The sequence below is a fragment of the Choloepus didactylus genome, chromosome 23, assembly GCF_015220235.1.
Source record: "Choloepus didactylus isolate mChoDid1 chromosome 23, mChoDid1.pri, whole genome shotgun sequence".
In the NCBI taxonomy this organism is placed as follows: domain Eukaryota; kingdom Metazoa; phylum Chordata; class Mammalia; order Pilosa; family Megalonychidae; genus Choloepus; species Choloepus didactylus.
In genome coordinates, this window is record NC_051329.1 from 12,819,093 (window position 1) to 12,840,212 (window position 21,120).

The following is a 21,120-nucleotide window of genomic DNA, read 5'->3' on the forward strand; positions in this document are numbered from 1 at the left end:
TCCACGTGTTCCTGTCCTTTTGTCCAAACGAGCAGGAGGAGGGCCAAGGAGAATTTCAGGAGGCCACTGTCTGCTTGACAGCCTTGTTTTCTTGGACTCATGGATTTTCAGTAAAATTCAACCGTGATTTTCCTTCATTTTTGGTTGCTAAACTGAAGTTTAAGACCCTAATGCATGCTTCCTTAGTGTATTTTATGGGTGGTTTGTAATTTATTTGGAATTCTTCATAGAATAGAGTGAGATACAAATTTTTTATCTTCTGTTTTCCTTTAACGTTTTAAACTTCAGGCTCCTTCTTAATACTTCTGGGTATGGATTGTCTTTTTCATGGATACCAAGTTTATATTTACATTTTCTGGGGAAAAGTCCATTGCCAAGGCTGTGTCTCTGGGCATCCAGACTTTTGAAACTCTGGGGTGTACGTGTGTGTTGGGGGTGGGCAGGTCCTGTGGCAGTTTTCTAGATCCCGTGAGGGGGTGGGGAAGTGAGGGAGGTGGTTCGTGGGCCAGGGGTGGCAGTGACAGCCCTTCTCCCACCCTCTGTGGGTTGCAGGTCCACGCCACCCTCGAGCTGTTCGCCCTGATGGTGGTGGTGTTTGAGCTCTGCATGAAGTTGCGGTGGCTGGGCCTCTACACCTTCATCCGCCACAAACGGACCATGGTCAAGGTGATGTGTCCACCCATCTGTCCACCTCCTTGTAGCATTTTCTCCCCTGCCCTCTTCAAGCCTGGTCTTGGGTTCAGTTCGGCATCTCCTACTCTCCTCAGCAGTGCAGAAACAGGTTCCTGTCCTCAATGCTGCTTCCAGCCTTGCCAGCTACTCTGGGGACCATGCGGAGCTCACGGTGGCTGATGTGATTCAGAACATCATACATGCTGGGCTCTGTGCTGATCCTCATGGTAGCCTTGGAAGGCAATGTGTTACTGTCCTTATTTGACACTCAGCCAGGCGGAGAGACTGGGATCTGAATGGGATCCCAGGTTTGTCTGACTTTGGGCCCACACTGCTCGGTAACCAGCATTGGACACCACCACTCTGCAACAGAAAGTGGTGTCAGTGGCAGTGTGTCAGAGTGGCACTTGGTGGCATAGAAAGCACGCACACTTGTCCAAGATCTACCTGAGTAATCAGAAATCCAGATGAGCTGCAGACCCTAGGGTGTGGCTTCATGGTGCATGGGGGTGAGCTGAGTGGGCAGGATTGGTAGAAGTAGAAGGCTAGAGTGGGGGATTTTGCTTCAGTGTTTACCTTCTGAGTATTGCTTCTGCAGTGTAAGCTGGTAGGAGCTTTTTCCTTGGGTTCCTTCTCCTGGGGCTACACTCTTGTGCCCGCAGCTGTGGGGTCTTCTCCTGGGGCCTCTTGATGGTGGTGGGAGCTATGAGAGAGAGCTGGAGAATGGGGCCAGGACCTCTGGAGGCCAGATTGGGCCCTCCCTCTCCAGCCTCTGATCAGGGATTGAGGAGGAGGGCTTGACTGGCGAAGCTGACTGTGCTCTGTGCCTGCCCTCAGACCTCCGTGCTCCTGGTCCAGTTCATCGAAGCCATTGTGGTGTTGGTACGGCAGACATCCCACGTGCGAGTGACCCGGGCGCTGCGCTGCATTTTCCTGGTGGATTGCCGGTACTGCGGTGGCGTGCGGCGGTAAGGCCGGGGGAGGAGCTGCTCCGCAGGTGCTGTCTTGGTGTGTGGCCAGTGGAGCAGGACCCTGGGAGTCCATTAGCCGTGTGACCAGCACTGCACCAGGGCAGAGTCTAAAGCATGTTCACCTGCCCTCTGCTATTTGACTCGCGCAGAGGCAGGTGGCGTTCTCCCCACTGAAGTTCAGGTTTCCCGACTCTGGGTCTAGGGCTCTTTCCCACCTCACCTCCAGCCTTCTGGAGCTGGCTTCTCTTTGAGAGTGTTATCTGCTCAAACGCAGCAGCAACTAAAGCAGGGACCCCAGCAAGGTCTGCAAGGTCAGCATGACCCAAGCAGGCACACCTGAATCCTGCAGCAAAGCTCTAGAACTGAGTCAAACCGCACCGTCAGCCTAGAGTTGTTAGTTTTGAAGACCGTCTGGGAGATCTCCCTGCTGGGGTTCTACTGGTGGTGGTGAGCTGGTAGTTTATATTTTGTGCCCATCCTCAAAGCTGGACACAGGTGTCCTAGTATAAGGTGGCTCTGAAATGCCTTCACGTAGCTCCCGTCCTGCTGGGGGAAGCTGACCTTTTGGCTGAAAGCCATGCTTTTGGCCACTTGCTGCTCCTTCCCTCTCTCGCAGTGCTCTCTCCTGCTTAGACTCTGTGAGCAGGAGGTGGTGGCCATGTGTGCTCCCCCAGTCCCCACCCTTACCCAGTTCCCCAACAAGTTGGGAGGGGTGGGTCTCAAACCACCATAGGGAAAACTATGCATGCAGCCACAGCCACGGTGTGATGGGGTTCAGTGTTCTCTCAGTCAGGGCACTAGACCCCCAGCTTGTTTGGAGAGGACCCCACCAAGGAGTCCCAGGCTCCTAGACCTTTGGGTCCCGGCGGCTCCAGGTCTGACACCTCGTCCCACCTGGCCCTGTCTTTCTCCCCAGCAACCTGCGGCAGATCTTCCAGTCTCTGCCACCCTTCATGGACATCCTCCTGCTGCTGCTCTTCTTCATGATCATTTTCGCCACCCTCGGTGAGTCTCCTATGTACTGGAGGCAGGCGCTTGCTCTCCAGGGCTCTGCAGTCCCCACCGCTCCCTGTTGCTCTCCCTCGACCCACTATACTCGTTTACTTCATTAGTCCCATCCTTTCGACTTCTGGGTTTCTGGCTGTGCAAGTGTGCAACTCGGTGGCATTGATTTCATTCACAATATCATGCTATCATTACCACCATCCGTTATCAGACTTTCTCATCACTCCAAACAGAAACTCTGTACCCATTATGCATTATCTCCCCATTCTCTGCCTGCCCCCAGCTCCTGGTAAACCCTGATCTACTTTCTGTCTCTATGAATTTGGTTATTCTAGATATTTCATATAAGTAGAATCATGTGCTGTTTATCTTTTTGTGTCTGGCTTCTTAGCATAATGTTCCCTAGGTTTATCCACGTGGTGGCATAGATCAGCACTTGATTGCTTTTTGTGGCTTCCTTTCACTGCATGGTCATGCCAGATTTTGTCGATCCATTCATCTGTTGATGGACACTGGGTTGTTTCCACCTTTTGGTGACTGTGAATGGCGCTGCTATGAACATCTATTTGAGTCTCTGTGCTCTAACCCTTTTTTTTTTTTTTTTCCCTCTAACCTTTTTCTGTTTGTTTTTCCTCCACCTTTTAGGTTTCTACTTGTTCTCTCCGAATCCTTCAGACCCTGTGAGTAATCAGCATGCTGGTCGGCCTCTTCTTTTCATGTGAGACGTTTTCCCTCAGACAAGGAGGGTGGGGATCGCCCTGCAGCCATGTCAGGAAGGACATCCTGCCTGGTTTTGCATCTCAGCTTTGGCACCTGAAAGCTCCCCAGCACCAGAGTGGAGCAGTTTCCTTCCTGGAGAGCTAAGGGAATCCCCTCTCTTAGCCTCAAGAGGGATGTTTTCAGGATCGGGTTTGGAACATTTGGAGAAAGAGCAGTGGAGGAGAGCCAGGCTAATTGCTCAGACAGGATTCTCTGGGAGAAAAGTCCTAAAGGCAGTTGTCTACTTCTGCCAGAAGCACTGAGTTCAGGAAAGCACAGGGCTCTGGGCTTCCACATGTGCTAATTCCTCTGCTCCCTTGGGGGTGCCTTGGGAAAGAGAAGGAATTGATAGGGGAGGTCACTCGAGGTGGCTCGTCTCTACCTGTTCTGGGCTGATGTGTGCTCTGGGGCTGACCTCAACCTATTCCTCTGACTTCGTTTCCCTCACAGTACTTCAACACCCTGGAGAACAGCATCGTCAGTCTGTTTGTCCTTCTGACCACAGCCAAGTAAGTTAGACTTTGCTTTAGCTTCTGCCCTTTGCAGGTGCCCGCAGCAAGGTGTATCCACCTGTCAGCAAAGATGGGTCCTTGGGGCACCCCTGAGTGCCAGGTTGGGCATGGCAAGCCATAAAACCCATGGACTGGGAGTAGTGGAAGGAGGGATGGAAGCTGGGAAGGCAGGAAAGAGCCAGCTCTGTCCTTAGCCAGCTCCGTCCTTTGGGGAGGAGGAGACAGGCAGATGCAGGGCCCTGTGGTGACACTTTGCAAATACAGCTTCCCAGATGTGATGATGCCTTCGTATTCTCGGAATGCCTGGTCCTGCGTCTTCTTCATTGTGTACCTCTCCATCGAGCTGTACTTCATCATGAACCTGGTGAGTGGCCGTGCCTCAGGTGCCCCTGGAGCAGCCTGCCCCAGCCCACCTAGCGCCAGGCTCTGTGGGGAATGGAGAAGTAGGATTGCCATCAATCCCAGGATAGAACGCTGGGGGGCAGAAGTCTGAGGCTTGCAGTAAAACATGGGGTTGGGAGGAATGCCCTGGGAGAACGTGAGGAGTCCAGCTGGTTTCCAGTAATATAAGACTTACTGGGTTTGTGCAGCAGCCACTATATTTTATGAGTGCTATATTTTAAGCCAGGGCCACCCTGGGACCTTTTCATTCTCACAGCAAGCATATATTGTAAGAGCTATAAAAGCTGCATTCATTAAGCCTTAGCCTGGCACCATGCAGAGTACTTTATATACGAGGATGAAGTGATTTAACCCGACTGCCCTGGAGGTACTGTGGATTCTCATTTCACAGATGAGAAAACTGAGGGTCAGACTGGCAGAGTGACCTTCCCAGGTCTGCACAGCTCGGAAGCCACAGGGCCTCATTCCAGGGCCCTGCTCTCAGCCACTTTGCTCTGCCACACCCATGTGCTAAGAGCGTCTTGTGTGTTTCCAACCCATTTATCAAGACCTGTTGGAAAACTGAGGAGAACTGAGAGCCAGACTCTCTGAGAACATGGGCGGGTCCCCAGGAATGCTTCCTGCTGTTAGTTACTTCTCAGCTGGCACCGAGACCGCATGTCAGTGCCAGGATTGTTGGTGGCGGAACGTGGCTCTTGAAAGAGTCATGCGTTGGTTTTATACTTCTGAAGAGCATCCTCACACCTGTCTCTGGAGTTAGGCCCAGTAGTAGAAATGGAAAGTACTTTCTCTGGGGCAGATGTGTGAAATCTCCTACAAAGTTGAAGGCTTAAAATAAAGGAAAAGGTTTGTTTTTTCTTTTTTTTAATTTCTCAAAACCCAAAGAAAATGTGTTAGATACCTCTTTGTACACATTACGGTTCTTATATAATGTTAGTTTGGAGCCATAAAAATGTGTTATGTCTAATTGATTTGTTTTAATTTGTATTATGTTAGAGCTGTGAAAATTGAAGGCCCGGGGGTCAGCACTCTGTGGATCTGGCCTACTGGCCACATCCAACCTACTGCCTGTTTTTTTTGTAAATAAAGTTAATTGGACCCCAGCCACCCCCGTTCATTTATATATTGTCTGTGGCTGATTTGGCACTAGACAGGGTTGATGGTTGAAACAGACCATCTGGCCCTCAAAGTCCAAAATATCTATCTGGCCCTTTATAGATTTGCTGACCTTTGAAAAAAAAAATGGGAGACCAATTTGAAGGGGGTAGAAAGAATCAGAGAGTTCCCTTCAAAATATTTTGAAAGATAAAGTGTTCCCAAAAAGGATTCTTGAACTCTCCACCCCTGCCCTGTCATCCCTCTCTGAAAGCGCAGACTGCATTATGAATCTGCCAACTCTCCTGACCTGGGCATTAGGCGATTCCAGAATGCTCGGCCCTGAGTGCAGGCCTCTTCGTCACCCTTTTGTCTGGTGCCAGCGTGAAGCTGTGACTCACGGGGACAGGCAGCAAGGGGCGTGGGAGAAAGTGTCTGCACGGTGTTGCTCCTTGCTGCTGAGAGGGTGGCCTCCCCAGGCCCCCAGAGGGAGCTGACCAGGCTCAGGGCTCAGGTGTGTTCCTCTCACCACTTTCTCCTCCCCTGAGAAAACTGTCCAGCTGGGGACACTGTAGGGTGGTGAGAGGAGAGGCTGGGGGAAATTTTAATAGCATCTGTTTTCATGTATCTGAGGAAAGATCATTTATTTAGAGGCCACAGATGGCTTTCGTCTACTGAGCGTCGGAGACACATGTCCTACATCACAGGGTGCTGGTGAGAGGGTGTCCTCGAGCCCATCCTCTGGGGAGGTTGGATGAGAGCCCTGCCTGGAGACAGAGGACAAATTTCCCAACCGCTTGAAGCCCAGCACGCGGTGGCAGCCAGGTCTCTCCGCTTTCCCTTCCAGCTCCTGGCCGTGGTGTTCGACACCTTCAATGACATCGAGAAACGTAAATTCAAGTCACTGCTGCTGCATAAGCGAACGGCCATCCAGCATGCCTACCGCCTGCTCATCAGCCAGAGGGTAGGGAGAGGGGCCCGGGCCCAGAACAGGGTGAGGCCAGTGGCTTTGGAAACCAGGAGTCCTGTCCTTAGGAGAACGAGAACAGGGCATCTTGGCGTCTGGAGTTGCTGCCCTAAGGGAAGGGGGCAGCCTGGGGTGTGTATCTTTCTGCTTTCCACATCACAGTCTTCCTCTCCCCAGAGGCCCGCTGGCATCTCCTACAGGCAGTTCGAGGGCCTGATGCGGTTCTACAAGCCCCGGATGAGTGCGACGGAGCGCTACCTGACATTCAAGGCCCTCAACCAGAGCAGCACACCTCTGCTCAGGTAGGAGCGGATGCATAGGTGGGGGCGGCTTGACCAGACAAGGCGTTCACCAGAGGGAACTGGGCATGAAAAGGCACTGGAAGGTGGGCGAGCAGAGAGGCTTGTTAAAGATTTAGTTTTCTTCAGAGAGATTTTTACTCAGTACTCTGTGTTTTTGCAAGTGACAAAAGTCAATCCAAATTCATTTCAAACTGGCTTGACACAAAACAATCAGCTCATGAAATGGAAAAGTCTAGGCTAAAGGTGGATCCAGGCCCTCAGTGTCAGGATCTGTCTTCCTGTCCCTGGTCCTGCTCTCCTCTCTGCTGGCTTCATTTGTGGGCAGGCTCTCCCCACCCTCCGGGGGATGGTCCCCAGCTGCTCCAGGCTTCCCTCCCACCCACTGAGCAGCCCCAGCAGGAAGAGAGCCTCCCTGTTTTCCAGGCAGAAGCTCTAGCAGAAGCTGTGGGAGGGACGGAGGCCTGGTGGAGGGGATGTGCTGACTCACTGGCCTAGCTGCTCACCCTGGAGCCACGAGTGAGGCGTGGGGAGTCCCATGTGAGCCAGATGGATGGGGGTGGACACACACACACACACACACACACACACACACACACACAGCCGACATAACCTCAGAGAGCTGCCTTGAAATCTCAAGGGGCTCCATCAGTGTCCCATACAGTTGTTGATCAAAAAACCCTGGTTGGTGGAAGAAGCAGCAGGCCTGCTCATGGGATGGGAGCGAGCGGGCTGTGTTTGGGCTGAACTCCCAGTCAGTTATTCCATTAAGTCCTCTGCTAAAAGATAGGAAGTTTCTGCCCATCTGAGAATTACGGTACTCCAGAGACTGCCTCTCCGGGGGGGACTGAAACTCTCAGTAGGCAGTGTAGACACGGATTAAGTAGTCATAGTACCTTGTAGGAAAAGGAGATGAGAATGCCCACAGTGAGGCTCCCTTGATGCTCTGAAGAGTTGGGTACCCCACCATCACCACCACGTTCACCCCAACCACAGGCAGGGGCATGAGAGGGTCAACACTTTGAGAATGTGTCTGATTTTTTACCTTTTCATTTTGCTGTGACAGCCTAAAGGACTTTTATGACATCTATGAAGTTGCCACTTTGAAGTGGAAGGTGGGTGCTCTCGTGAGAACAGAGAGGGAGTGGGCAGGCGGGCTCTAGAGTGGGTGATAAGGACAAGAGGTACCTGCAAAAACAGCTCAACTCTCAGCTTGACAGCACACACTTCAGGGATAACAGGTGCCTCTGCCCACCTCCCTTGTATTTGCAATGTGGTTTTGTAATTAAGAGCATCAGATCTCAGTTTGGCCTCATTAGTCCCTGTGTCACATCTGGCAAGCTGTCTAACCTTCCCAGAGGTTCTCTCGCCTGTGAAATGTGAGAATGATAATACCTACCTACAAGGTATTTATAATGCAATTGCATGGCAGTTTCTAGCACGCGGTAAATGCTCAGTAATCACTAGCCATCTTTGTCATTGTTTAGCTCCCTGAGGGTTTGCGTAGTCCCTCAAGCGAGCTGGGCGAGCAGGGGAGGAAAGCTGGAGTCCTGGGCGCAGGGCTGGGCTCGGGTCCCTGGCCCTCACGCTCTCGCTCCTGTGGCTCTCTCTCCCGGCCAGGCAAAGAGGAACCGGGAGCACTGGTTCGACGAGCTTCCCAGGACCGTGTTCCTCATCTTCAAAGGTAAGGTCGACCTGAGGCCAGCGTGGCGCCTCGGCAGCCGGGGACAGATGGGGGCTTCCGGGGACCAGAGTCGGGCCTTTGAAGAGCATGTTTGGAGCATGTGTGTCTGAATGTCTGTGTGTGCGATAACCCCCGTAAGGAAATACTATGTGGGACTAGGAAGGAAATTTCAAATCAAAAGACATTTTGTGGATTTTTCTCTTTATTCAGAAACAATAGATATTCATTGAAGAAAACAAAAATTTACCACCCAGATATAACTGCTGTTAATTCTCTGTTTCCTTCTGTTGTTGGTTACTTTTCTGTGCATTTTTAAAATAATGGAATTACGTTGTATATTCTGTTCTGTACATTTTTTGTCTAATGTATTTTGAGCTTCCTCCTACAGCAGGATGCGTCTAGCTAGTTTACATGATCCCTGCTAATTCTTGCTCAGTATAAAATTTGAGAATTGGGGTACTCATTTACCTTGCAGTTGTTCCTTTCATGCCAGCTTAGAAGTTCCGTACAGGGGTATGGTTGGCTTGCAGGGCATTTCTTGTGCAAATGCCCTGGTGGCCTACACACATGAAGTAGCAGTAGGGGGACTTCCATGTGAAAATTCTGATGTTAACATTTCTTCTCTTCAAATAGGAATCAACATCCTTGTGAAGTCCAAGGCCTTCCAGTATTTCATGTGTAAGTGTGAGGCCCTTTTCTGCTCTAGAAGGTAGAGGGGCAAGAGATCAGTTCTGTGGTCGGTTTTTTTAATCTAAAAAAAAAACTTTTATTGTGGACATGTACACGTAGAGTTAGATATGCTGTTTAACACTTTTAAGTCTACAGTTCAGTGGCATTACAATGTTATGTCACCATCACCATTGTCAAAACTTTATCACTCCAGATGGAAACTCAGTACCCATGAAGCGTTAATACCCCATTCCCCTCTCCCAGCCCCTAGTAACCTCTAATCTTTCCATCTCTATCAATATGCCTGTTATAGAGACTTCTTATAAGCGGACTTGTACTGTGTTGGTCCTTTTCTGTCTGGCTTACTCCACAGCATGTTTTCAAGGTTCATCCCTGTTGGAGCATGTACCAGAGCTTTATTCCTGTTTCTGTCTGTGTAATATTCCGTTGTATGTATAGACCACATTTTGTTGGTCTGTCCGTCTATCAGTGGACGCTGGGGTTGTTTACACTTTGGGGCTATTGAGAATAATGCTGCTGTGAACATTGGTTTACAAGTATCTGTTTGGATCCCTGCTTAGGATCTGCTGGGTTTTATGCCTAGCAGTGGAATTGCCAGGTCGTATGGTAATTCTACATGTAACTTTCTGAAGAATTGCCAAACTTTTCCACAACAGCTGAATCATTTTACATTCCTACCAGCAGTGCACAAAGTTTCCAGTTTCTCCACGTCCTCGCCAACACTTATTTTTCGTTTTTTTAAATAATAGCCGTCCTAGTGGGTGTGAAGTGGTATCTCCTTCTGGTTTTGATTTGCACTTCCCTAATGTCCACTGATGTTGAACATCTTTTCGTGGCTTATTGGCCATTTGTATATCTTATTTGGAGACGTGTCTGTTCAAGTCCTTTGCCCATTTTTAAATTGGTTTTGTTGTTGTTGTTGTTTTTGTTAGAGAAAACTTCAAGCATGTATAAAAAACAAAAAGAAGGGAGATTAGAATGAGCATCTGTGTACTCTTCACCCAGCCTCGACAATATAGCCTCATGGCCAGTCTTTCCTTGTATCATCTGCTTCCTCACTCTCCTTTTCTAGACCTGGAATTTTTTAAAACAAATCCCAGGACCCAGGACCATGGAGTGTTCTGTTGGTTGTCTTTTAAATTGGTTGATACATCTCTTAAATCTCTTAATCTATAGATTTCTCCTCCATCCTCTTTCTTTCCCCTTTGCAGTATTTAATTGGAGAAACAGGATTGTTTGTCCTTTGTGTTTCACATAGTCTGGTTTTTGCATGTTCGTCTGTTGCTTATTTCCTGTAACTTGGTAGTTGTATCTAGAGCTGCACTGTCCGATATGGTAGCTACTATCCAAATGTGGCTATTTAAATTTAAGCTAATTACAATAAGAAATTTGGTCGCCAGTCACTCTAGCCACATTTCAAGTGCTCACTAGCCACGTATGACTAATGGCTACCAATTGGACTAGTGCAGAGAGAGAGAACTTCCATTGTCATAAAAGTTCTCTTGGACAGTACTAATCTCAAGATTTCGTTGGACTCAATCTTTCCAAGGAACTCTGGTTCCTTTTAGTGGGAGATGGAACGTAAAGACCACAATCTAGGGTGCAAAGGGTGCTCATTCCTTTGTTATTTATTGTTTCCAGGCCTTTTCTATGGAAGGAGCTAGGATTTTTATTATTATTATTATTATAATACTGTATTCTGAATTAATCCTGACATTTCTAATTCAAATTTAGGATCATAGGGTTTTTATTTACCTAACTTCAGCAACCTTACATGTGTATCTCCTTGCTCCTATACCAAAAATCCAAGTTCCCAACGACACTAACACAATTACTCACTTCCTTTGCCATAATACACAGACAGTCCTCTCAGAAAAGTCACACCCACACAACTCCAGCAATCTAATTACAAGAAATGTTCGACAATTTTTTTGAGCAGACCTTTTGTAGTTAGTGTGTACCACTCCAGGGATATACAATCAGATTGCTGTGTTTTCCGGTCACCTGTAAAAGCCCCTCTCCATGTGGTATGTCACCACGGGGGTATACATTTAGGTTACTTTATTTCATTTTACTTTTTTATTTTTAGGGATTGCTTTTTACATTTAATTTTGTTTTAAAGTTATGTTTCCAAAGTCAAATGAAGGAAACAAAGTGTATATAAGGAAGTTTTGTTTCTATCTCCATTACCTCCCCCAGTGAGTAACTTTTTTATGATTTATCCTTCCATTGTTTTTGTTTTTAATACAAGTAGATCCATATATGTGCATATATCCTTGTCTTAAATAAATAGCATGCTCTGTGGACCTTTTTCCACCTTGCTTTTTTTAGTTAGTGATAGATCCTAGAGAGCACTCCATAGTAAACTGCAGAGCTGGTCCTCATTTCCTTTTAGAGTGGGTAGTGTGCCCATTTGTGAAAGCAGCATGGTTTAGTCAACTTTTCCCTTATGGTTAATCATTTAGGTTATTTCCAGTTTTTTGCTGTCACAGATAGTGCTGCAGTGAATACCTTTGGGAATGCATATTTCATATTTTTGCTAGCATATCATTGGGATGGGTCCCTGGAAATGGGGTTGCTAGGTGAAAGGCTTATTGAATGTATAAATGCAATTTTGCTAAGCAGTTCATGCAGTCACTGTAAAGTCATTGTGAAGTCACACCACTGAGAGAAAATAAATGTTTTCAGTACTTGAATACTTTGTAATTGTCCATCGATTACACATCTTGGAATAATCTATAGTGTTTATTTCAGTCTTAACTGGTATCCCTACAGTGACATAGGAGCTTTTAGAAATTTGTAGCTGTAGTGGAAAGAAATCGCCTTTCAAAATGGGTGTGTGGAGTCGCCTTGCTCTCTGCATCCCCCAACTTCCTGGCAGTCCAGCAGGACTTCAGCCCACCTGTCCTCTCCGTCTTTTATGGGCCTGTCTCTTTGCAGACTTGGTGGTGGCTGTCAACGGGATGTGGATCCTCGTGGAGACGTTCATGCTGAAAGGTGAGCGTTTTAGTGGGCAGGCCGTGTTCCGGTCAGCACACCTGCTGGCTTCTCGAGCTGCTCCTTCTCTGTCTTGCAGGTGGGAACTTCTTCTCCAAACACGTGCCCTGGAGTTACCTCGTTTTTCTGACTAGTAAGTTTCAGACGTGGCTTTGCTGAACCGCTTGTTCTAAACCCCATCAAGAATAATTCTCATTTGGTTTAGAATCTCGTGTCTCATATCTAAAACAGGGAACCCTAAGGAGAATGGACCAGAAGTTTATTCTGATTCCAACTTGCTCTTGTTTAAAGCCCATTAGCTCAGAGCCCAGGTGTGACTCATACCACCCTGTAGGACATGCCCTGTCCACTCCCTCTTGCCCGCAGCACCCATTGCCCTCACTCTATACTCTGGCCTTCCTGAGCTTTTGCACGAGTTGTTTCCTCTGCTTGGTATTCTCTTCCCCTTGCCATACCTCTGCCTGACTTTCCTTCACATCCTGTAAGCCAAGCATTCTGAACACGCTGCACTGGCATCACCTGTTGACTTGTCTTTCCTCCCGATAGACGGTAAGCTCAGTGCACGCGCTGTGCTGTCCATGTGTTCCCTGCTGCACACTCAGCACCTGACACAAGGCCGGGCACAGAAGAGGTCTCAGGAAATAGTTGTTGGATAGAAAGATGGATGGCTGGGCCATTCCTGAAAGGGGAAAGGGGGTGTTCTCTTCTTAGCCCAGTTGCCTAGTTTACAGCCTCTGGGCTCGACCCTCTGCTTGAACACATGCTCTCAGAGGGGCTTGGGAGGGGGTGGGCTCAGCGTGGCACACACGCCTCGTAAGGGTGGCTGGAGGCCTGCAGAGGCTTCAGAGAGGAAACCGAGGCAGGCCAGGTGTGGGAGAGGAAGTGGTGGATGCTGCTGCTGACTGCCTCCTCCTGTTCACAGTCTACGGGGTGGAGCTGTTCCTGAAAATTGCCGGTCTGGGCCCCATCGAATATCTGTCCTCTGGGTGGAATCTGTAAGTGGAGAGTATGTTTCTTAATCATTTCCAAGAGTCTAATGAAAGCCCTGCATCCTCTCCCTCCCCACACCCGTACATACCGTATCGCAGTCTCTGGAGCTTGAGGGCAGCTGGAGGACAGGTCAAGCCTGGTGCCCCTGGTGCAATTCTGTCTGCGGCTGGGGAAGCCAATGGGGCCTGCCTCTTCTCCTCAGTCCCTCGGGCTTCCCTGCCAGCTCACCTGGAAATGGCTGACTGAGGTCCCTGAGGCTCGTTGGCTCTTATGAGCCACTTAATTCCCTACACCCATCCCAACACTGAGCTTCCTTCTTCTCCATGAAAACTGTAACTTCCACAGAGAAGGTGGTGGCATGGCCCTTCTGGATGAGCAGTGAGGGGCCCCGACTGGCCTCCCCCCGTTCCACTGAGACCTCAGGCTGATCACCCCTTCGCCCGGCCCCTTCAGGTTAACTCGTCTGTGACATCAGACCCACACTCATGAGGTTTTGGGTTGTGAGGGCAAAACAAGTTAGAGAGAGATGGATCTGGGGGAATAGTGAAGACGAGGGTCTTGCTGAGCAGAGGGGAAAGATGCCGTTCTCTCAAGTCTCTTCCCGTGCAGGAGGCAGCTTGGGTAGTTCTGAAGGAGGAGAGGCCTGTCTCAGGGTCCGCAGAGGCTGGAGCTCCCGTCCTCTCTGTCATTAGACCAGGGCAGGGCTCCAGGAGAGGCCCCGGGCCTTCCTGCCCCAGGGGTCAGCATCGAGGCCTGAGCCTGAGTGGGCCGTACTGGGGGCCTGACCACGTTAACCTCAGCAACCCCAGGGCGGCAGGAAGCTGACTGCTGAAGCCACTGCCCCGCACGCCGCGTGCTTGGCTTTCTGGTGTCTGGGCTCCTTGGAAGGCTGAGCTGAGAACAGATTGGGGGGCTGAGCAGCCATTCGGGAGGCTCGAGTGGGCTGAACAGGCTGTGCCTTTTCTCCTTCTCTCCCAGGTTCGACTTCTCTGTCACAGCATTCGCTTTCCTGGGACTGCTAGCTCTGGCGTTTGACATGGAGCCGTTTTATTTCATAGTGGTCCTGCGTCCCCTCCAGCTGCTGAGGTGACGGGTGGGGCTCAGGCTGGGGGAGGTGGGCAGAGGGAGGGAGAAGCCTGGGAGAGCTGTCTGGGAAGTGACCCAGGAAGGAACCAGAAGAACTGCAATCCTGGAGTGAGACATCCCAGTCCCTGCAGATGCACCCCAGAGGCATCAGCACGTCGCTCTGAGGGTGTGTGGGCTCTGCCCCGGCCCCCTCACGTCACTGCCTCCTACTGGAAGAGAAACACAGCTCCCAGCATAGGGGAGATGCCTGAGATGGTATCGGCTGCAGCCACAGAAATAGGTGTATCATGTCCTAAATCAGAGCCACAGATTCCGAAGGTCAGGGGCTCCCCTCTGATCCATATCTGACACCTTTCTGGCACAGCCTGTTGTCAAGAAAAACCCTCACACGGTCTCACCTTTTCCCCAAGGACCATTGTAGGAGAGAGTAAAGCACCATTCCACCAACAGACGCGTGGGATGTGGTGAAGAGTGTGACTCACGGTGTCTCCTGGTTAGGATCCCCGAGTTCTCTGTGTCTTAAGAAGCCTGGGTTTCTCCTTGCGTACCCTGCAGTGATCCCACCCATGGCCAGCATCCTCAGCTCCCCTGTCTGGGAGGAGAGGCAGAGGCATGGGGAGGGCGGCCTCTCTCTGGAGGAAGGGCCTGCACCTGTGGCCACATGCCACCTCTCCATGGGTGAGGGGTCTGTTCCCTTCTGCCTCAGGGAGGCCACACTGCCTTGAGCCAGGCCTTGCCCCTTGGAGCCTCCCTGCTTTATTTTGTAAACTGCAAATAGTTGCTGCTGCCTCCTCACCTCAGTAAAATGTAAAGAGGGCAAAGGCGGGGAGAAGCACTAGGGTTCTCAGGGAAGGGCTCCGTCTGGCCATGTCCTGGTGCTGCCACCATCTTCTCCCACATGCATGAGTTACCTGAGCAAAGGGGCTGGCTGGTGGGTCCAGAGCCCTCAGAGGGAAGTGGCCCCTCGGGCTGTCTTCACTTCTACAGCGGTGTGGAAGGTGGGGCCCCGGCCTGTACCTGTGTTTCTAAGTGACTGTGTGCTTTTCCATTACTCAGGTTGTTTAAATTGAAAAAGCGGTACCGCAATGTGCTAGACACCATGTTTGAGCTGCTGCCCCGGATGGCCAGGTATTGCTGTGCCTCATGGTCATAGTCCAGGTGTCATGAGACTTGCTCCAGAGGGGCGGGAGCTGGGGGGCTGCAGGGCTGAGGAGCCCTGAAAATGACTGAAATTGAGGGTCTGGTGGGCCTTCAGGGAGGATGACATCTTGACCTCCACAGGTGTCCCTGGCACCATTTTCTCCACTGACCTATCTGAAATATTTGTAGGGAGGGCAGGGAGCTGTCAACTCACTTATCACCTGTGTCTACATTCACAGGTAAGGGGTCACCTGTGAGTCTACCTTCACAGGTAAGGGCTGTCTCTGGTAAAGGGGCATCATCAGTAGTCCTGATCTGAGCTGTTCTTAACCCCAGACCTGAATCACGAAGCCCCTTCCCTGCAGGCACTCTCCAGTTGGTAACCTGGCGAGGGGCATGTCTCGCCAGTCGGCCCAGGGGTCTGAGGATGCCGGGGCTGCCGGAGCACTTGGTCTTGCTGCCTGGCCCGAGGTCACCCCATGCCTTTTGTCCTTTCTCCCCAGCCTGGGCCTCACCCTGCTCATCTTCTACTACTCCTTCGCCATCGTGGGCATGGAATTCTTCTGTGGAATCCTCTACCCCAACTGCTGCAAGTGAGTGTGCAATGGGTCCCCCAACCCAACCCGGCAGCCTGTGTCTCCTGGAGGACCAGAGCCAAGAGTAGTGCAGCAGCCTCTGTGCCTGTTTGGTCCCTCAGAGCTTCAGGGCCCCTGGGGACACTTCCTTCCAAGCTGCAGCTTCCTGCCCTGCATGGCCCTGGGAATCACTTTGCTTTGCTCTGCAGACTTAGTTCAGGGCAGTTAGCTCAGTGAGGGCCCTGCTTCTGATGGTTGTCTCTGAGTGTGGACATCTGCCAGAGCTTCTCCATCCCTCAGCAGGGGCTGGGAGCCACACTCCCACCAGGCCTCTACCTGCCTTGCCCTTTGGGCTGAGGGTTGAGGGTTGGAGGTGCCCTGGAAACAAGAGGAGTCTGTGGCCCGAGACTTGGGGCCTGTGGCTTCGCCCCACTTCTTTCTGGATTGGCTGGGGACCTAGGCAGGCACATCTAGGTGCAGTCTGTGAGGAGAAGACAGATGCACCTGAAGTGGGAAGGTTTTTGGGCTCAGGGATACAGGGGCAGGACTGAAACCCTCTTTCTCTCTTCCCCCTAAGCCACCACAATGAAATCAGTGTATCTGCCATTTGTTCTCAAGTCACAGTGTTCTCTTTCAAATTTGGTCTTACAGTCTCAAGCACAGAAAATGAGGCAGTTTCCAAAGATACCGATAGCTGTTTTGAGTATCAAACTGAGCTAGGAACCAGAAGCCTTGCAGTGGCTCACCAATTTTAAAGTGCATCAGAATCACCAGGGAGCTTCTTAAAAATGTAAATTCTAGACTCCATCCCAGGTTCTGATGTGATGTATCTGCAAGAGGCTCAGGACTCTGCCTTCTGTACAAGCTGACTGGTGGTCCAAGGTCTGACTTTTAGAAGCATTGGCATGGGTTTTACCAGAACAGCCATAAGAGTTTGGAAGGCAAGTGGCAGATAAGATCTCCTCAGAATTGGGATAACCTGTTAAAACATGTGACACTCTCAGGCCAAGTCCAGGAGCAGCCATGTGAGGACCCTCCCTGCCTGAGGGTTGTTGCACAGTACCTGGCCCCAAGGGTAAGGCCTCCCCTGGGGGATACACTGGCTGCTCTGCCCTCCCCAGCAGCGTTTCCCTCTGTAGCTGCACTTGAGAGGAGGCCTGGGCAGGTGCAGAGAAAGACCAAGCAAAGGCAGATAGGAAGGGCAGGCCCGAGGCTTCCACCAGCGGTTCCCTGGGAAGGGAGCCAGGCCGGAGGCAGGACAGAAGGACCCTCGGTTGGCTCTCAGTTCACTGGAGCGCTGTCCTCCGTGGAGGTGACGATTGTTGGGTGACCTCCCTTCTCCCTGTCCTCCCGGCCAGTACGAGCACAGTCGCAGATGCCTACCGCTGGGTCAGCCACACTGTTGGCAACAGGACTGTTGTGGAGGAGGGCTACTACTATCTCAATAATTTTGACAACATCCTCAACAGCTTTGGTGAGTCGAGGTGTCACAGGTGGAACCGCCCGTGCGGGCTGCCTGTCGGCTCTGCTTCCCGAGGTGGCGTAGCAGAGCCGTCCCTCACCGCCCCTCCCAGGCTGCCTGCCACACTCTCGCTTGTTGTTTCCTCGTTGGCCCAGGTGGAGGGAGGTGGTCTGCCCAGCTTTGGGGTGGGGTCCAAGCTAGATTCCAGGGATCACTGCAGTTTTCTCCTTTTCTGGACATTTTTCTGTTTGGGAGGAGAACTTCATGCCACACCTGGGAGGGAAGTGCCGTTGTCGTGGGGGTGACCTGGACACACCCCAGCTCGGGCCCACCCAGCTCTGCCCGAGGACTCCAGGGAAAGGCCTGGTGGGAGGAGGGAAGAGCTGCTGGGATTGCACCTCCTAGGAGGAAGGGTGAGCCCTGCACTGAAGCAGCTCTGGATGTTCTCCTCCCCAGTACGCCTGAGCCCCAGCCCTGCCCATCACGGGCCTCACTGGCAAAAGGCACACCTTTTGGGGCACAGGCCAAGATGGCATGACTCCTTGCAGAGCCTGCGTGCAGGGAGGGCCCTGGCAGATCCCTGCAAGAGCTCATGGCCTAAGCTGGCATGTGAGGCACTGTCTCTTGGTGCATGGTACAGAGGATAGGTGGACAGAGGCCCCTTGAGATTGGCCTTAGAGAGGTGGGTCTGATCAAGACCCTTCTTTCTTCCTCCCCTTTGGCAGTGACGTTGTTCGAGCTCACAGTTGTCAACAACTGGTACATTATCATGGTAAGGCTCTCGGGCGCCTCCTCTGGGCCGGCTCCTTGTGTCCCCTCAGCGGTGTGGGGTGCACTGCTCCCTCCTACTCTGCAGGCTGTGGCGTCCTGAGTCACGCTGGTTAGTGGTCGGTGGGAGGCGCGGTGTGGGCTGCACCCCAGGAGCCACCCTCCCGGCCCCTGCCGGACTTGGCTTTCATCCCCAGCCCTGGGCCTCCCCCAGCAGCCAGCAGTGTCAGCCTGGGTCTCCACCAGTATGGAGGTGTCTTCTCTGTCAAGGAAGGGTTGTTTGTTGGCAAGGGTTGTTTTGTCACTCCTTAAACTCTCCCAAATCCCATCCCTACTGGGATAAAGACTGTCCTTAGTAGTCCTGAATCCAGACCCAGGAGCCAGGTCCCTCTCTTCTGTCTCCCACAACCAGAGGCAGATCAGGAAGGGGCTGTAAAGAGTGGGGGACGCTGAGCTCTGGGTCGGAGGCCAGGGAGGGGCCAGAGGAGACACAGACTGCAACCTGGTCCTGCCCAGGCACTCACCGTTGGGCCACTTCCCTCTGCCTCCAGGAAGGTGTCACCTCACAGACCTCCCACTGGAGCCGCCTCTACTTCATGACCTTTTACATCGTGACCATGGTAGGTCCATAGCTGCTCCTGCTCCCCGAGGCCACGGCAGCAGGGAGGAGGGCACTGACTGGGCTCTGTCGGTGTGGGACCCCACGGTCACAGGCATGCACACACACTCCTGTGCTGCTGTCTCTGGCCAGGTAGTGATGACTATCATCGTTGCCTTCATCCTCGAGGCTTTCGTCTTCCGAATGAACTACAGCCGCAAGAACCAGGACTCAGAAGGTCTGTGCAGGAACTCAGTGTCTTGGGCATGTGCTGGCTGCTGTCATCTGGCCATCCTCCGTCTTTGTCCAGCTATCAGTTCTTGGGCCATCTGGCCATTGAGCTGTATGAACAGCTTGTCTGGATATCTGCATTGCTTTTCAAAAAATAATCAGTGACAGAAAAATGCTCATGGTCTCAGTTTAAAATAAAACAATGCATGTCATAGTTTAAGAAAAATCAAATAGTAGAGAAAGGTGTATGAAAAGTAGCGGCCCCTTGTCCTGCTTTTCTGTAGCCACATCTCCTTCCAGACTCCTAACTCTTAGCTGCTGCTGCTTTTAGTTATCTCCACATCTCTAAATGAAATGTGCAGACGACCAGTTCTTGATTTAAGAGATGTAATACTGTACTGCAGAATCAGTCTCTTTTGCAACTTTTTCATTATCCTGGTTTTAATAATTGCCTCAGTTTTCACGGGCTGCATAGCTTTCTGCTCACTGATCCTCCCTTCTTTCCAAATTGTATATCAGATCTGCCCCCAACCTATTACTTGTTTCCAAATCCCTATGGCATCTGGCTGGCTGACCATTTTCTTTTTCTTAGAAATTCCCTCCTGAAACCCTGTCCCCTGTAAGCTGCTGACTACACCAACACTCCTGGTAGCCAAAACAGAGGGAGGGGACGAACGTTAGCAGGAAGCTGGGCAGGGTGCACCATGCTGAGCTGGAGCTTTGCTGCAGGAGGGAACCTTAAGACCCTGGGAGGGGCAGTTGGAAGGCTGGTTAAACAAAGCCAAGCCAGAACTCGCCCACCCCCACCCTCCCTTCTTGCAGATGATGGTGGCATCACCCTTGAGAAGGAAATCTCCAAAGAAGAGCTGGTCTCTGTCCTTGAGCTCTACCGAGAGGTGCGGGGAGCCACCTCGGACGTCACCCGGCTGCTCCGGATCCTCTCCCAGATGGAGAAACATGAGGTGAGCCTCCTCCAGGGCCCCCAGACAGGGGCAGGGTGCAGCCCCATCCTGTCCCTCCAGCTTCCGTCATCTAATATGTTGATCACAGTCTTGGGTGGAACCTTTGCGAAAGGCAGAGGAGTGGGAGAGGCCTGCTGTGGCATGCTGCCCAGGCCCTGGGGTCAGTGGGTCCTTGCCCTTCTCAGCATTGCCCCTCAGCCTCTGTTCTTCTTTAGCAAAATTCCATGGTGTTCCTGGGTAGGAGGTCGAGGACCAAAAGTGATCTGAGCCTGAAGATGTACGAAGAGGAGATACAGGTAGGAGCCCCCTGAGGCCCTGCCACTCAGATCCCCCATCCACTCCCAACCTGGGAGTGGGCCTCGCCCCTGCTGGGCAGGGGGCTGCCTTCCTGCCCGTCTTGTGTAGAGTTGGACGGCTCAGTGGGGAGACACAGGATCATCCACTGGGAGATCTGCCAGTGGTATACAGACTCAGATTTGGGGGCAGAGCTGTCGGGCTGCTTCTGCTGTTTCTGGCTTGCCGTAGCATGTTACTGGCAATAGGGAATTCTCATTTAGATCTCTTACGGAAGCTGGAGCTGCCAACTGAAATGGCACCAGGCGGGAAACTTCAGTGAGCCAAGGGGAAGTGGTGGGGACTGCACTGAATTGGCAAGGACAGGCCTCTCTAACAAGGGCTGTCCCTTCCTGGTTCCAGCCAAGTGTTGCCAGAAGCAAATAGGCTGTTCCCAGATCTCTTGGCATGTTTGTTTTTATTTAAAAGCCAGAGGTAAAAAAGTTTGGTTGCAAAGTCTCCCAGTCTTTCCATATTGATAACTAAGTGAAAAGCAGACTGTTGGCCCCTTGGTGATGAGCCCTGGGTGGGGTCTCCTCCTCCACCTCAGGGTCCCCGAAAGCTCGGGGAGGGTCTCCTGTATTCTACAGCTGGAAACCCTCCTGTCTCTCCAGGACAGTGGTAACTGTGTCCCTGCCTAAAAGTCTGGGAGTCTAACACCCTGAAGTGACTTCCTCTAAAGTACTTTTTAAGCTTAAAGTTCTGTGACTCAGTTTAAAATGGGTGGTTTTTCCCTTCAGTCCCTTAACTCCCCAAACACCCCCCATCCCAGAGAGCCTCGGGTGCTATGGCCTAACAGTCTTAGGCTGCTAAGCTGTTCTTTGGAAGAGTGGAAACGGCACTGCGGGAGTTAGAAGACCTGAGTTTCAGTCCCCACTCAACCTTACACACCTCCGAGCTTCGGTTTTCTCAGGTGTAAAAA

The 21,120-nt window shown here is 51.4% G+C and overlaps 1 protein-coding gene across 5 annotated transcripts in view; it reads left to right on the top strand.

Moving 5' to 3' along the window:
• Positions 1–21,120, top strand: part of TPCN1 (two pore segment channel 1) — a 111,126-nt gene that overhangs the window by 87,291 nt on the left and 2,715 nt on the right. For all 5 annotated transcript variants that reach the window (XM_037817274.1, XM_037817276.1, XM_037817273.1 and 2 more), the window contains 23 exons: positions 553–666; positions 1,510–1,640; positions 2,560–2,648; positions 3,294–3,328; positions 3,858–3,916; positions 4,184–4,283; positions 6,264–6,380; positions 6,561–6,685; positions 7,749–7,797; positions 8,303–8,366; positions 9,000–9,044; positions 11,997–12,053; positions 12,133–12,186; positions 12,976–13,048; positions 14,022–14,129; positions 15,186–15,257; positions 15,773–15,862; positions 17,203–17,318; positions 18,032–18,078; positions 18,626–18,694; positions 18,826–18,910; positions 19,726–19,865; positions 20,081–20,161. In XM_037817274.1, the coding sequence (XP_037673202.1) occupies positions 553–666; positions 1,510–1,640; positions 2,560–2,648; positions 3,294–3,328; positions 3,858–3,916; positions 4,184–4,283; positions 6,264–6,380; positions 6,561–6,685; positions 7,749–7,797; positions 8,303–8,366; positions 9,000–9,044; positions 11,997–12,053; positions 12,133–12,186; positions 12,976–13,048; positions 14,022–14,129; positions 15,186–15,257; positions 15,773–15,862; positions 17,203–17,318; positions 18,032–18,078; positions 18,626–18,694; positions 18,826–18,910; positions 19,726–19,865; positions 20,081–20,161 (1,920 nt within the window). The remainder of the gene's footprint in view (positions 1–552; positions 667–1,509; positions 1,641–2,559; positions 2,649–3,293; positions 3,329–3,857; positions 3,917–4,183; positions 4,284–6,263; positions 6,381–6,560; positions 6,686–7,748; positions 7,798–8,302; positions 8,367–8,999; positions 9,045–11,996; positions 12,054–12,132; positions 12,187–12,975; positions 13,049–14,021; positions 14,130–15,185; positions 15,258–15,772; positions 15,863–17,202; positions 17,319–18,031; positions 18,079–18,625; positions 18,695–18,825; positions 18,911–19,725; positions 19,866–20,080; positions 20,162–21,120) is intronic.